Raw genomic sequence first — 14,719 nt, 5'->3', positions numbered from 1 at the left:
TGATTTAAAAGAGATTCGACTGCTATTTCTAAAGCTACAAGGTTGCTTTGCACTATATATAATGTAGCCACATGTAGCATATCTAAAAATAAGATCAGATGGTCACAGCTGGAATGCCTTGGCCTCTGGTTAAACAAGAATTTATAGCGTTTTTATAGCTTTGTTTTTAAGTATTCAAATAATTCAGGGACGTCATCTGCATAAAAACTGTGTTAACATCTTAGACAGGAAACATTGGGGGTTGCGGGGGAAACCTTATTGATTCTTGACTTACGTTATTGTAGAAGTTTCTCGCTGATGAATTCATAAGATTGAAACTTATCCAGATTTATTTGGCTGTGATTACCAAAATAATTTTAATATTCAATGGAATTTTTTATTTTATTTTATTTTTTTTACAGCTTAATAATTTTTAGTATTTTAATGCTTTCTGATATATGTAATGCTTATACATTGGTCTGCTTGTTTGGCCAGCGGGATGGCGTTATTCGAAAGCTAAAAAAAATAAACTATGCAAAAGGGCATTGTGGCCAGCGATGTATAACAACATCCGATAGTCTGGTCGATCACGTGATACACAGACATACACTCGTTGAGTTATCTTGCTTGTTCTTTCTCTCTCACTCACTCACTCACTCCCTCCCTCTCTCTCTCTCGCTGTCCGCGGGCATGTTTACGAAGTGGTAGTGTTTACTACATCAGTAGTGGGTTTGTCCTTTTTTTTTTCCTGTGGCCCACAAATCTGGAGACACTTTCATGAATTGAAAGTTATTTGCTATACTGAAAGGAATATGACAGGTGGTGTGTGTGTGTGTGTGGTAAAAGACAAATGTACATGATTTTATGTCGACTTAATGTAGTGAAGTTTAAACAAATGATAATTTTACCACGTGTCATCATCGTTGATGTCTGAAAAGGTTACATGAATGAAATATATATATATATATATATATATAATGATAGATTTGAGATGATGGTAGGTTGGTAGGTAGAAAGATAGACAGACAGACAGACAGATAGATAGATAGACAGATAGATTGATTGATCAACATTTGTGAATTAAAGATGAGAACAGCCAATAAAAAACCAGCTGGATCTTCAGCTACTGACTCGACCGTCTTTTCTCAATGATACATCAATTTACAACGAGACGTGTCACTGACAAGACACTCTGTCTATACATGTCATTCACTCTCTCCAACGATACACACTGACTGTGCTTTTAAGCAGCGAATAAATGACGTTCACAAGTCTTTCTTTCTTTCTGTCTTTGTTGCTTTCTTTTTCCAAGTCTGGCAGTCTATTATTATTTACTCCTTTTTCTTTTCATTTCGTTTTCCCAGATCGTCGTCTTCGTTACTACTTGAAACATTGTCGAAATGTTTTTGCTTTGTTTTGCATTTTAATTCATTTACCTAATTTAAAAAAAAAAAGATATTTTTTACTGCGCAACACAAATACTATCTCTATCTGTATACCTATCTTTCTGTCTGTCTACCTCTCTGTGGATGTATGTGTGTAGATAGACATGAACTTGCATTATTTTTAGTGTCAGCTATTACATCGTTACATTTGAGTTTTGTTTCCATTCATATTGAATAAAACAAGCTGCCATCCCACCAACTATTTTTTTCTAAGCGTGAATCTGCCTTCATTCATCGTTTGATTAAAAAAAAAATTATTTTCTTCTTTCATTGTTAAAAAAGCTGAGTTAATTTTACTTCGAATGGTGTGAGTTTGTGAAGGTGAGGGTATTATAATTCACTGTAATCTCTCCTACAGCGTCGACTCTTTTTTTCTTTTCTTTTCTTTTTTTTTTCCGAGTTCAAACCTGACTCGAGTCGGCTTCTATCTTTTCTTTGTCTACAAGCATGTCTGTGTGGTTAAGAAGCTCTTTTGCAACCATGTGGTTTCGGGTTCAATCCCACTGCGTGGCACCTTGCTTAAGTGCCTCTTGTGTGTGTGTCTTTATTCCCGCCACATCACTTGACAACCGATATTGGTTTGTTTACGTTATCGTAATCCAGCCGTTAAGCAAAAAAACACATAGATACCAGACAGTGCTCCAGCATGGTTGTAGTCCATTGATCGAAAATCCACCCCACCCCCCAAAGGCCCAAAATAAATCGAAAATGGTTGGGTGGTTGAAGCAGCGGATAATCATGCAGCCGAGAGGTGTGGAGAGGCAGTCTTGACCCCTTCATACGCCAGTGGGGTTGATCGATGTGAAACATGACCAAGGTTATTTCTTAAAGTAATAAGTTTGAGAGTTGATTCAAAGGAGAGGAGTTCCAACTAGATGAAATCTCCAAGGAGTTTAAGTGGCCAAGTCTCCGATATCCATGGAGCTAAAAAGTGTCAGCAGAAGAGCTCCCAGGAATCATAACCTGGACACAGTACAGAGCCCTTAGAATGTAAAGAAGGGCCAAAACACTTGTCAGAGGGTGGTGGGATTCTTCTCTGAAGATCTGCTGTTCAACTCTCTCTTGGGAGTTTCTTACCACTCCACTCTTGACATTAAGGTGGTTCTGTGCCAATTCCTGGGTTGTAGCAGGGTGGAGGTGGATAACCAGTCACTGACCATTTCCTGTTGAAAGAGGAATTTTGTAAAAGTGTTGATTCAGTGGCCAACTGCATCAATCATTTTCAAAATATGATGATGTGACTGATTGAAAGAAATCAATGACAGTTTGGAATTTCAATATTTAATTTTGCAATATTGAATTTAGATTTTCTTGTTTGATAGGAAATTAAGGGGTAGAGGGAAAGAATTAGTTTTTCTTCAAAATAAAGATACTTCAAAAGTTGCCTTGTGTAGTTTGACTTCTTTTAGTGCGGCAGTGGTGGTGGTGGTGGTAATGGTGGGTGCTTTTTAAATCAAATAGGAACGGATTGATCTAAATTCTTTAAGGGTGCATGTAATTAATATGTGCTTTTTGCATTGAATTCCTCATCATCACCGCCTGTTGTCACCATCATCTTTACTGTCATCAACGTCGTCACCATCATTGACACCCACCACCATCATCAATAAAATCAGCACTATCATCATGGATCAACAATCACCATTTAGTTCTAACAGACTTTTGATGGTGTAACAGAAAGCAGCCCTTATAAGCCTGTTAAACAAAAAAATTAAAAACCTGTAACAATTAATTGTTATTTGTCAAAGAGGAATCTCCATCTTGGTTGATTACATATTTTCCCCCTCATTCATCTGATCTTGATAAGTTAGTAGAATTGTTTTGGTTTCTTTGATGTGAGTTTAGAAAATATCTTTTGATAAAAGAAACTTATTTTGTCGTTCAGTTAAAACCACCACCATCTGGCACCTTCTGTACCTTTAGCAGATCCCTTCCTGTCTCAAGCATTCAGCCCAAGCCTCCAATTTGAGTATCTCTCTCCTATTAGTTTTGAAGTGCTGGTTAAGGGTCATGGTTACTGCTTTCCCTCCTGACACTAAAAGATAAAGCAATATATATAAAATGTAATAATATTTACCATTTTTTTTAATGCTGGCATGGATTAGACTGTTTCATCAGAACCAACAAGCCAGTGGACTGCATCGATCTCTTACCTCTGCTTTAGCTCATACTTTATGCCAGTGTGTCCTTCCTAATGCCAACCTCTTTGCAGTATGTAGGGTGCCTTTTTTTGTGGCACCAACACTGAGGTCACCAAGTAACTTGGAAAACAAGACCTCCTCAATTGAGTGGGGTTTGTAGTATTGTTGTAAAGTGGGTTTCTCCTACTGGTGTGATGCGTGATTGCCGTTGTGCTGTAGTTGCTGTTTTACGCTAGTAGCCACAATAGTTACTAGTCATCGGATACCGTTGTATTTCTTCATACCAGAATAGTAAAACACTAATTTCTTCTGTCTTACTATTGTTGATAGGTCCACAAGATTCTGACTAGAACTATCAACTCTCAACTCATTGACTCTCGACCCTCTTTTGATGACCGGCTACTGGTCTATTTATAATGGCTGGATCCTACCACTTTTTACCGGGAAGGTTATACAGTTTCACTATACAACAAGTATTGGAGAAGGTGTTTTTATGCCAAGTGTTGAGAGGGATAGGGACAAGTGTCTTATTATGGAGGATATACATGGCTATCCCAGTTGGGGAAAGAGAGAAGACGGTAATGATGAGGTGTCAGGGCAAACCTTTAAGGCACAGGATGGTCAATATGAGAGAAGTGGAATTGAGGATTGGATAGGGTGAGTGAAAAAGGGTGTGGCAGGTGGATAGAGATGGGGATAAAGGTGAACATGGTGGTCACATGGTCAGTGGTGAATATGAGTAAATGGATATGTAACACCTTAAAACAGATGCTTAAGTAGGGTGATAAGGGTTTTCTGCTTGTTCTTAATAAATGAAATGACCCTAAATAGAGTTTAAAAGTAATTATAATGTCTGTTTTTCTTGCTGGCATGGGTTGGACAGTTTGATAGGGGCTGGAAAGCCAGGGGTCTGCACTAGACCCCACTTGTCTGTTTTGGCATGGTTTCTACTGTTGGATGTCCTTTCCAATGCTAACCACTTTACAGAGTGGACTGGGTGCTTTTTAAGTGGAACCAACAGCAGTGCTTTATACGTGGAACCGGCACTGGTGCTTTGTATGTGACACTAGCAAGAGTGCTTTTTACATGGCACCAAACGAAGTAGGTCATGTATCTATCTCCATTTTGACTTCCATTATCCTCCATCTAACTTTCTTCACTTTAAGAATTTATAGAACTTTTCTCAAGAGAATCTAGAATAATGAAAATGAGAACTAGTTTCTTGTCAAAGAGAGAGAGAGAGAATTGGTCTTAGAGAAATGGTATTTGTTTGTCTGGAATAACTGTAATTGTATTTTTATAGTTATGGTAAGGGTAGGTTATCTTTCAAATGTAATGTATTTTTGAAAGATTGTCCCAAAGAAATGCCATTTCCTTGACTCTAGGTCTCTTCTCTAAGTTCTGGTAACTATACACAACTTACACTGCAAAACTGACAGACAGCCCAAGTTCTGACATTACTGTTTTAATGTCCACTTTTCCACACTTACATGGGTCAGACAGAATTTGTTGAGGTAGATTCCTATGACCAGGTGCCCTTCCTGTCACCAACCCTCACCTGTTTCCAAGGGAAGTTATATTTTTCCCCATAACTAGACAATTTTTCGTATAAGATTCAAAATGAACAACCTCACTTGTATGACAGTGATGCTCCTTTACAACTATCACATGATATCTTGGCATGGGTACACACACACACACACACACAAGTTTCCATCTCCCAAATCCACTTCCAAGATTTTGGTCGATCTGGGGCTATAATAGAAGACACTTACCCAAGATGCCATATAGTGGGACTGAACCCAATACCACATGGTTGGGAAGCATGCTTCTCAACCACATAGTCATGTTTCAACATCATCATCATCACCATCATCAACATTTAATGTCCGTTTTCCATGCTGGCACGAATTGAATAATTTGATAGGAACTGGTAAGGCCAGGAGCTGCACCAGGTTCCAACGGCTGTTTTTGGAAAGGTTTCTATGGTGGATGCCCTTCTTAACACCATCCACTTTACAGAGTGTTCTAGGTGCTTTTTATGTGGCACCAGCACTGGCAGGGTCACCGTGTACAAAGTTAGGATATTTCATGAATCTGCTGTAAATGATGATTGTATTTCGCAATAAATTGAAATACTTAACCTACTGCTTTGAGACGTGTGTTATGACAGGGTTAATGTTTGTTGACCCCATCACCTTCAAATGAAATTTTTTGGGACAATTTTTTTTGTAGGGACACCTGATAAGCTGCCCATACCTGCATACATCTTGGTCAACAACTCGCTACTCCAATGGGCCATGATACCACAAAACTTAACTTAAAAGATCCTATCAGGTGGTTAGACATAATCTGGGCCAATCTTTGAGTAAAATATATCTAGGTTATGTTGTTCATATCTAAATACATTTTAAAAATATTTATTTATCTTATTTTGCCAGCTGTCCTTCCAGTTGTGCTTGAGAGTGTGTGGGTGTACATTAGAGACCTACTAAACTATATGCTCTACAGCAGCTGTAAGCAGTTTGATGTCCAGAGGCCACATGTGCGTTGTAAACATTAATTGTATGACTCAGAAATAGGTCCCCAAAACTCATTTTTAAAAAAAAAATTTGATTCTAATACGAACAGGAGATAAACAAGTGGAATGTATGATTCGGTGATGAGTGAAGCTAATGAACAAATCAAACCCCAGTACATATTTTTAGATTTTGTTACTCATCTTATTTTATCACTTTCTTTTGCCAAACCATTAAACAAACCAACACCAATTTTCTAGTTGTCAAGCAGTGGCAGGGGACACACACTATATATATATATATATATATATCCACACAGAGGCATAAGTGTGGCTGTGTGGTAAGAAGTTCACTTCTCAACAACATGATTCTGGTTTCAATCTCACTGACCACAGTCTTATAAGTGGATTTGGTAGACAGAAGCTGAAAGAAATGCATTATGTGTGTGTGTATGTATGTATGTATGTGTGTGTATGCATGCGCATGGACAAATCAACCTAGTACTTATTTTTTAAACCTAATACTTATTCTGTTAGTCTCTTGCTGAACCACTAAGTTACAGAAACGTTAGACACCAACACCAGTTGTCAGTGGGACACACACACACACATACATACATACTTATAGTTTCCATCTGCCAAATCCACTCACAAGGCTTTGGCCAGACCGAGGCTATAGCAGAAGACACTTGCCCAAGGTGCCACTCAGTGGGAATGAACCCGGAACCATATGGTTGGTAAGCAAGCTACTTGCCACACTGCCACTCCTGTGCCTGCTAGTGTCTTTTTTCTTTCTTTCTTTCTTTCACTTCTCTCTATTTCTGCAATTGCAGCATGACAACCGAGCTGTTCCTTCTATGGCTGATTTTGAGAGGAAGTTGTCAGAGTCCGATGTTTATTTACAGATCCTTATTGAGCAAGTGAAGGTAAGTGTATTCGGTTTCTTTACTCTAGAACCAGTCTACAGGAAATATTCATTCCTTCAACTCTTTCAGGTGAGAGAATTTTTCAGGAGATGCGTTAAAATTTAGCTTGTTTATTTGTTTTCAAGAATTTCAAAACAGGAGCTTGAATTTCTTTTCATAAAATCTTTCTCTCTCTTCCCCCAATCTCTTTCTCTCTCTCTTTTTCCTTATCTCTCTCTCTCTCTTCCCCTTATTTCTCTCTCTCTCTCTCTTCTCCTTATCTCTCTCTTCTTATCTCTCTCTTCTCCTTATCTCTCTCTTCTTATCTCTCTCTCTCTTCTCCTTATCCCTCTCTTCTTTTTATCTCTCTATCTCCCCCTATCTCTCTCTCTTCCCCTATCTCTCTCTCTTCCCCTTACCTCTCTCTCTTCCCCCAACCTCTCCCCCTCTCTCTCAGATCATCAGTGGTAGATAGCTTGTCATTCATGATCATCATAATCATCAGTGTTTTACAGCAACTTTTATATGCTGGTATGGGTCGGACAGCCTTTCTGAAGCAATGCTTTATAGACAGATGCCTTTCCTGTCACCAACTTTCATCTGTTTCCAAGCAAGGTTATATTTCCTCATGGAGCTAAAATAGAAATTATTTATGAAAACTGTTAATTAGATTTGGCCCGTACTTTTTGCTAATTGTGATTTTTCTCTCTTGATAAATCAGTTACTATTTATATATATAGTGTGCTAGACTATATCTATGTGTGTATCGATGTTTATGTATTTATGTATATGACAACTGTCTATTCATTAGATGTGCATGACCATCGCTGACAAGTGTTAAACGTCAGCAATACCTGTGCAAGTTGAGTGCAGTTTGCACAACACTATGATGACTCACACCAGCCATACCTGGCAGTGCAGTGACAAGCAAAGTGCAAGATATCTGGCTCTGTAGAGCAGCGGGTTTTATACAGAGTTAGCCTTCTCTTTGAGGGATGCTTTGACAATGAGTTGGGGTCCCTTATTGCCAGTGAGCTTACTATATCCTTGGACACCAACCCATCGTTAAAACAATGATGGTGATATATTGTCTGTAAGAAAACTTGTTTTCTAAGTTCGTTCCAGTGTTTCCTAAATAACTCATGTAAATGTCCTTTTACTTAATGGTTTAATAAACTTCGAGATTGCTCGTTTGCTTGTACTGACTTGGCTGGCCACTTGCTATTTTGTATTCATCTGTGTGTGAAACAGTGAAGGCCAGTCAAACATCTTTTACTACATCAAGCTTTCATCTTTACTCTCAGTCAGTGTTATCAATCAGCCTCTTTCTTCCCAACACCCTGTCAGATGCGTAACACCCTTGACGCCACATTAAGGTTTACATTCTTTTTTTTTCAGGTTCACTTGCGTAAAATTACAAATTACAGCAGCATCTCTGTCACAGAACTCAAACTTGTTTCCGAATCGCTAAAATAATTTGATTGTTAGTCCAATTATTGATTCCAACAGACCTGAGTTATTTTCATCTCATTGGCACAGTCTTGTTTTATTGATCACAACCGCTTTTTCTTCTTCTTTGCTGCTTTTTCTATTGACTTTACCTGGGCCACCTCTTCTCTCTCATATATATATATATATATATATATATATATATATATATATCACACAGATGCAGGCATGGCTGTGTGGTTAAGAAGCTTGCTTCCTAACTATTTGGTCTTGAGTTTAATCCAACATACAGCATCTTTGGCAAGTGTCTTCTACCATAGTTTTGGGCTGACCGAAGCCATGTCAGTGAGTTTCATTGACAGAAAGTAAAAGAGACCCATGTATATATATATATATATATATATATATATATGCATATTTGTGTGTGTTTGCATGTAATCTTGTTTCTGATATCACATGACAGTTGTAAACAAGCACAACCCTTATACAAGTGGTGTTGTTTGTTTCCTGTGTTTCGTGGGAAACATTTCCTTTCATGGGAAAATATTACTTGGCTTGGAAACAGGTGAGAGTAGCAACAGAAAGGGCAGCTAGCCAAAGAAAAATTGCATCCACAAAGTCCATCTGACCCATGCACGCATGGAAAAATATATGTTAAACAGTTATAATGTTCACACATGTACGTGCATGAGTGAGGGAACATATGAAAGAAGGTAGCACTCAACACATTTAATTGGATTTGCATGTAGTCAACAACGGTTTGACTCAGCCCCACATGACTTAGTTTCTTGAGCATGTAGTTCACAGATTTTTGACAGCGCACTCCACTTTCAATCACCTGATGAAATGGACTTGTTTGGCACACCCATCAATCTTTAAGACACTTGGAGCCAAAAAACAGGTTGTTATTAAATACATGTAACTCTGATCATATGGGTCAAGTGAGACTTTCTTTCCTTTCTTCATTTACATGTGTGTGTGAAGGTGTGCGGCCTAGTGATCAGGGTGTTGCACTCACAACTGCAAGATCATGGGTTCAGTTCCTGGACTGAGCAGTAAAACACTTCATTTCACACTGTTCTGTGATTATTTCTATATCTGGCATGTGGCGCGCATGCGTCATGCTTGTGCACCTGGACAGGCAATGTCAGTTTAATGGAAGCAGTGAGCTAATGTACAGTATATATGAATTTGATTGGTGTAAACAAACCGTTTTGTGTAGGCCATTCACCAAAAACTGAACAAACCTGTCATCTTCAATGAGAAATTACATCACACACAAACACACACACACACACAAGTAAGCACACACGCATAGCAAGGTTGAGTAACATGCTTTTTATTAAATCTGAAAAAAATCTGTCTCTGAGCAGTAATGTGAAACTCCGAGTAACAGTTTATGAACATGTGTTTTAGCTTTAATAAAAAATGTGTGTGTGTGTGTATATGTGTATATATATATGTGTGTGTGTGTATTTATGTGTGCATATATATATGCGTGCATTTATATATGTATGCATATATATATATATAGAATGGTTGTATACTGTCAATCTAACGTGAACGTGACAGTAGGGGGTTACACCACCGCTGTTTAGCCCTAGGAAGCATCAACGCTTCATGATGGCTTCGACACAGGTTTTTCCTGTGTCCTTATATATTTACGAAGGGGAGACAAACACCCCCTTCGTAAATATATAAAGACACAGGAAAAAAATGTGTCGAAGCCATCAGGAAGCGTCGATGCTTCTTAGGGCTAAACAGCGGTGGTGTAACCCCCTACTGTCACGTTCACGTTAGATTGACAGTATACAACCATTCTATCGCCCCACCACTGTACATATCTCTATGAGATATTTAGAAATTTAATATTTCTGATATATATATATATTTATATATGTATTTATATATGTATGCATATATATATATATGTATTTATATTTGTTTGCATATATATATATATATATATATGTATTTATATGTTTGCATATATATATATATATATAATATATATATATATATATATATATATTGTATTTATATATGTTTGCATATATATATATATATATATATATATATTTATATATGTTTGCATATATATATATATATATTTATATATGTTTGCATATATATATATATGTATTTATGTATGCATATGTATGTATGTATTTATGTATGCATATGTATGTATGTATTTATATATGCATTTATATATGTTTATATATATATATGTCATCATCATCATCGTTTAACTTTCCGTTTTCCATGCTAGCATGAGTTGGATGGTTCAACCGGGATCTTGGAAGCCAGGAGGCTGCACCAGGCTCCAGCCTGATCTGGCAGTCTGACTACAGCTGGATGCCCTTCCTAACACCAACCACTCTGTGAGTGTGGTGCGTGCTTTTTACGTGCCGCTGGCACAGGGGCCAGGGGAGGCAGGCAACAGCCATGATCAGTTGGTGCTTTTTACGTACCACCAGCATGGAAGCCGGCCAAGGCGGTGCTGGCATTGGCCATGTTTGGATGGTGCTTTTTACGTGCCACCGGCACAGGTATCATAACTACAATTTCCACTTGATTTTTATTTTGATGTTGATGTACTTGACTCAATAGGTCTCCTGAAGCACAGCAGATCGCCCCACGATCCAAGGTACTTTGAATGGGCTAGGACTGGTTATACAAAACTGGTGTAGGAAACAGCCGTGAACTCACTTTATTTGTCAGGTCTTCGCAGTCACAGTATATCTTCAGAGTTGAGGCCCAATTTTCGAAGGTCATGCTTGGCCATCTCATCCTATGTCTTCCTGGGTTTACCTCTACCCCGGACTCCTTCAACTGTTTGGGAGTGGCACTTCTTCACACATTTCTCCTCATCCATCCATAGTACATGACCATACCAGTGCAAACGTCTCTCTTGAATGCCACATCTGATGCTTCTTATATCCAACATTTCTCTCAGGGCAATTACACTCTGTCGTGTGTGCACACTGACATTACACATCCAGCGGATCATGCTAGCTTCATTTCTTTCAAGCCTACGCATGTCCTCTGCAGTCACCACCCATGTTTCACTGCCGTGAAGCATGGCAGTTTGCACACATGCATCATACAATCTACCTTTCACTCTGAGCAAGAGACCTTTGTCACCAATAGGGGTAGAAGCTTTCTAAACTTTGCCCAGGCTACTCTTATTCTAGTAGTAACACTCTCTGAGCATCCACCCCCACAACTAACTTGGTCACCTAGGTAGCGGAAGCTATCAACTACTTCTAGTTTCTCCCCCTGGAGTATGATGGAATCTGTTTTCTGAGTATCTGTGGTGTCTATTGCGCCTGTGCATCTGTCACACATGAAAGCTATCTTCTCGGTTAATTTTCCTTTAATGTTGCTGCACCTCTTATGCGTCCATTGCTTACACTGGGTACATCTTATGGAGTTTCTACCTACACCTTTTCGACATTCATTCAAAACCTGTGATTTTTTTTACCCCACCTCTACCTCTTTAATCCTAGCAAATTATTTGAACAAACTCAATCCGGTTGTGTGACTGTCCAATCAAAATCTGTTTAGATATCTCATCTGTTGCATGTGGTCATTGTATTATTGTCACTAAGGTTCATCATAAAACGAGTATGAGTTGTGATCAATATTAATTACGTGTCTCTGCTGTTAGTCTCCTATGTAATCAGCAATCAATATTAAACTACAGGTAAATATTACCTGAAACCAGATTTTCAACAATTGATGCAATGAGTAAAAGATGTAATTAGATTTTTGAGAGAGACGTGTTTGTGTACACATAATGCTTCTATTCCTTTGTGTTCCATTCCCAAAGCTGTGGCCATGCTTCAGCACCACCACTATTAGTCTACATGGATATGTATGTGTATATATATATATATATATACACACACACACACAAACATACACACAGATTTGTATATTTGTGTGTGTATATATACATATATATGCCGAAGATTCATAATATAATTGGTATTTTATGTTTTATTTTAATCAGTTATTTAATTAATGAAATATTCCAACATCAGTTGTCATATGTTTATCTCGTTTCATATTGTAGATTATAGATATATATGTATAATCATGCATACACACATATGGTAGAAAAAATAGTACTCAAATACCGAAGGTATAAACTTTTCATTAAAGCGGCAAAATTATGGCAAGACTGTTACTCAGTTTGTCGGACAATTTTGATGAAAACTGTGATTGTGCATGTAATATAGTGTGATGTATATGCGTATGCATATAGATATATGTATGCGTGGATGTTTCTATGTGTTTGTAGGTATAATATTAAGATTGTGCATATTTACATATGGTTATGTATGCATGTAATTATATATGTCTGTATATGTTTTTATCTATGTATATTTGCTTGTACACTGTAAATTTGTTATTGAATTTTCCTTTTATTTTAATGTCACTTATTTTTATCTCATTTTTTAACACCTGTACACCTGTCTTGTGATCCTACTTCATTATTAATTATTATCAGTTAGTTAATTCATTAATTTTGGTACTTCCCCCCATTCTAAGTAAGGTTTTTTTTGTTGTTTTTTTTATTAAGATGTGATTAAATGAAGCCAGCAAGCTGGCAGAATCATTAGCACACCAGGTGAAATGCTTAGTGGTATTTCACCTGTTGCTCCATTCTGAGTTCAAATTCCGCCTAGGTCGACTTTGCCTTTCGTCCTTTCAGGGTCGATTAAATAAGTATCAGTTACACACTGGGATCAATATAATCGACTTAATTCATTTGTCTGTCCTTGTTTGTCCCCTTTGTGGGTAGTAAAGAAATAGGTATTTCACCCGTTGCTCCGTTCTGAGTTCAAATTCCGCTAAGGTTGACTTTGCCTTTCATCCTTTCGGGGTCGATAAATTAAGTACCAGTGAAACGCTGGTATCGATGTGTTTTTATGTAGGTACAGTGTTAAGATTATGCATATTTACATAAGTTACCCCCACCCACCCACCCAATTATATCATAATATATATATATATATTTATACTTTACTGCTAATTTTCAAACACTCAGCTTGTAATGAAAATCAATCACCCAATCAAATTTAAAAGCTCATTCATTGATTTGAATTATATTGCATCACACTATATTACATATACAATCAGATTTTTAATTCAGTTTTTATCACAACCATCCAACAAATGAGAACATGAAACTCTAACAGTTTTGTGATAATTTTACAGCTTTAATAAAAGCATATATATATACATACATACATACATATATATATATATATATATATATATATATATATACATATATATACAGGCGCAGGAGTGGCTGTGTGGTAAGTAGCTTGCTAACCAACCACATGGTTCCAGGTTCAGTCCCACTGTGTGGCATCTTGGGCAAGTGTCTTCTGCCCTAGCCCTGGGCCAACCAATGCCTTGTGAGTGGATTTGGTAGACGGAAACTGAAAGAAGCCTGTCGTATATATGTATGTGTGTGTTTGTGTGTCTGTGTTTGTTCCCCTAGCATTGCTTGACAAACGATGCTGGTATGTTTACATCCCCGTAACTTAGCGGTTCGGCAAAAGAGACCGATAGAATAAGTACTGGGCTTACAAAGAATAAGTCACAGGGTCGAATAAGTCATGGCCGCAGTCAAATGACTGAAACAAGTAAAAGAGTAAGAGTATATACATATAGCTTAGATAACTTAGATTGGTTTCGGCCATGACTAACTCACCTGGAAAAGTCTTTTAGTTAATTATTTCACTACACCATGGACCACTCAAACAGAGAGTTGTTGGTTGAGACGAATCCAGGTGTAGGTGGTTTATCTGGTATTTCCAGGTATTGTTTGAAAGTTGTGGGGCTTTTTTTCTACTTTAATTTCTTTCAGGATAACATTGAAAAGAGTTTGTGTGTGTGTGTGTGTGTGTGTATACACATATATACAAGTGTGTATATGTATGTACATGCCTGTGAGGTACCCATCCATAGGAACATGACCAGGCTGGTTGAAATAGAGGGTTTAAAAATCTGAAGTCAGAGATTAACATTGTTCTTACAAAAGATTATTAAAAGTACAATTTATTTGTTTTAAAATTTAATTTTATCTATCAGCTAATCTCTTATACTAAATACTGGTTTCAAATTCTGGTACAAGGCTGTCAATTTTATGGACTGAAAGAATGAGAGGCAAAGTCAACTTTAGTAAAATTTGAATTCTGATCATGAAAACAGAGGGAGCACTCCCAACAAAACAACAGAGGGAGCACTCCCAACAAAACA

The 14,719-nt window shown here is 37.5% G+C and overlaps 1 protein-coding gene across 3 annotated transcripts in view; it reads left to right on the top strand.

Annotated features, from left to right (window-relative positions):
• Nucleotides 1-14,719, top strand: part of LOC115214930 (oxysterol-binding protein-related protein 9) — a 138,136-nt gene that overhangs the window by 47,198 nt on the left and 76,219 nt on the right. For all 3 annotated transcript variants that reach the window (XM_029784009.2, XM_029784010.2, XM_036505513.1), the window contains one exon: nucleotides 6,917-7,009. In XM_029784009.2, the coding sequence (XP_029639869.1) occupies nucleotides 6,917-7,009 (93 nt within the window). The remainder of the gene's footprint in view (nucleotides 1-6,916; nucleotides 7,010-14,719) is intronic.

This window comes from Octopus sinensis, linkage group LG8 (assembly GCF_006345805.1).
Source record: "Octopus sinensis linkage group LG8, ASM634580v1, whole genome shotgun sequence".
NCBI classification, from domain to species: domain Eukaryota; kingdom Metazoa; phylum Mollusca; class Cephalopoda; order Octopoda; family Octopodidae; genus Octopus; species Octopus sinensis.
Note: the sequence above shows the minus strand (reverse complement) of the source record. Positions and strands in the feature narration are given on the sequence as shown.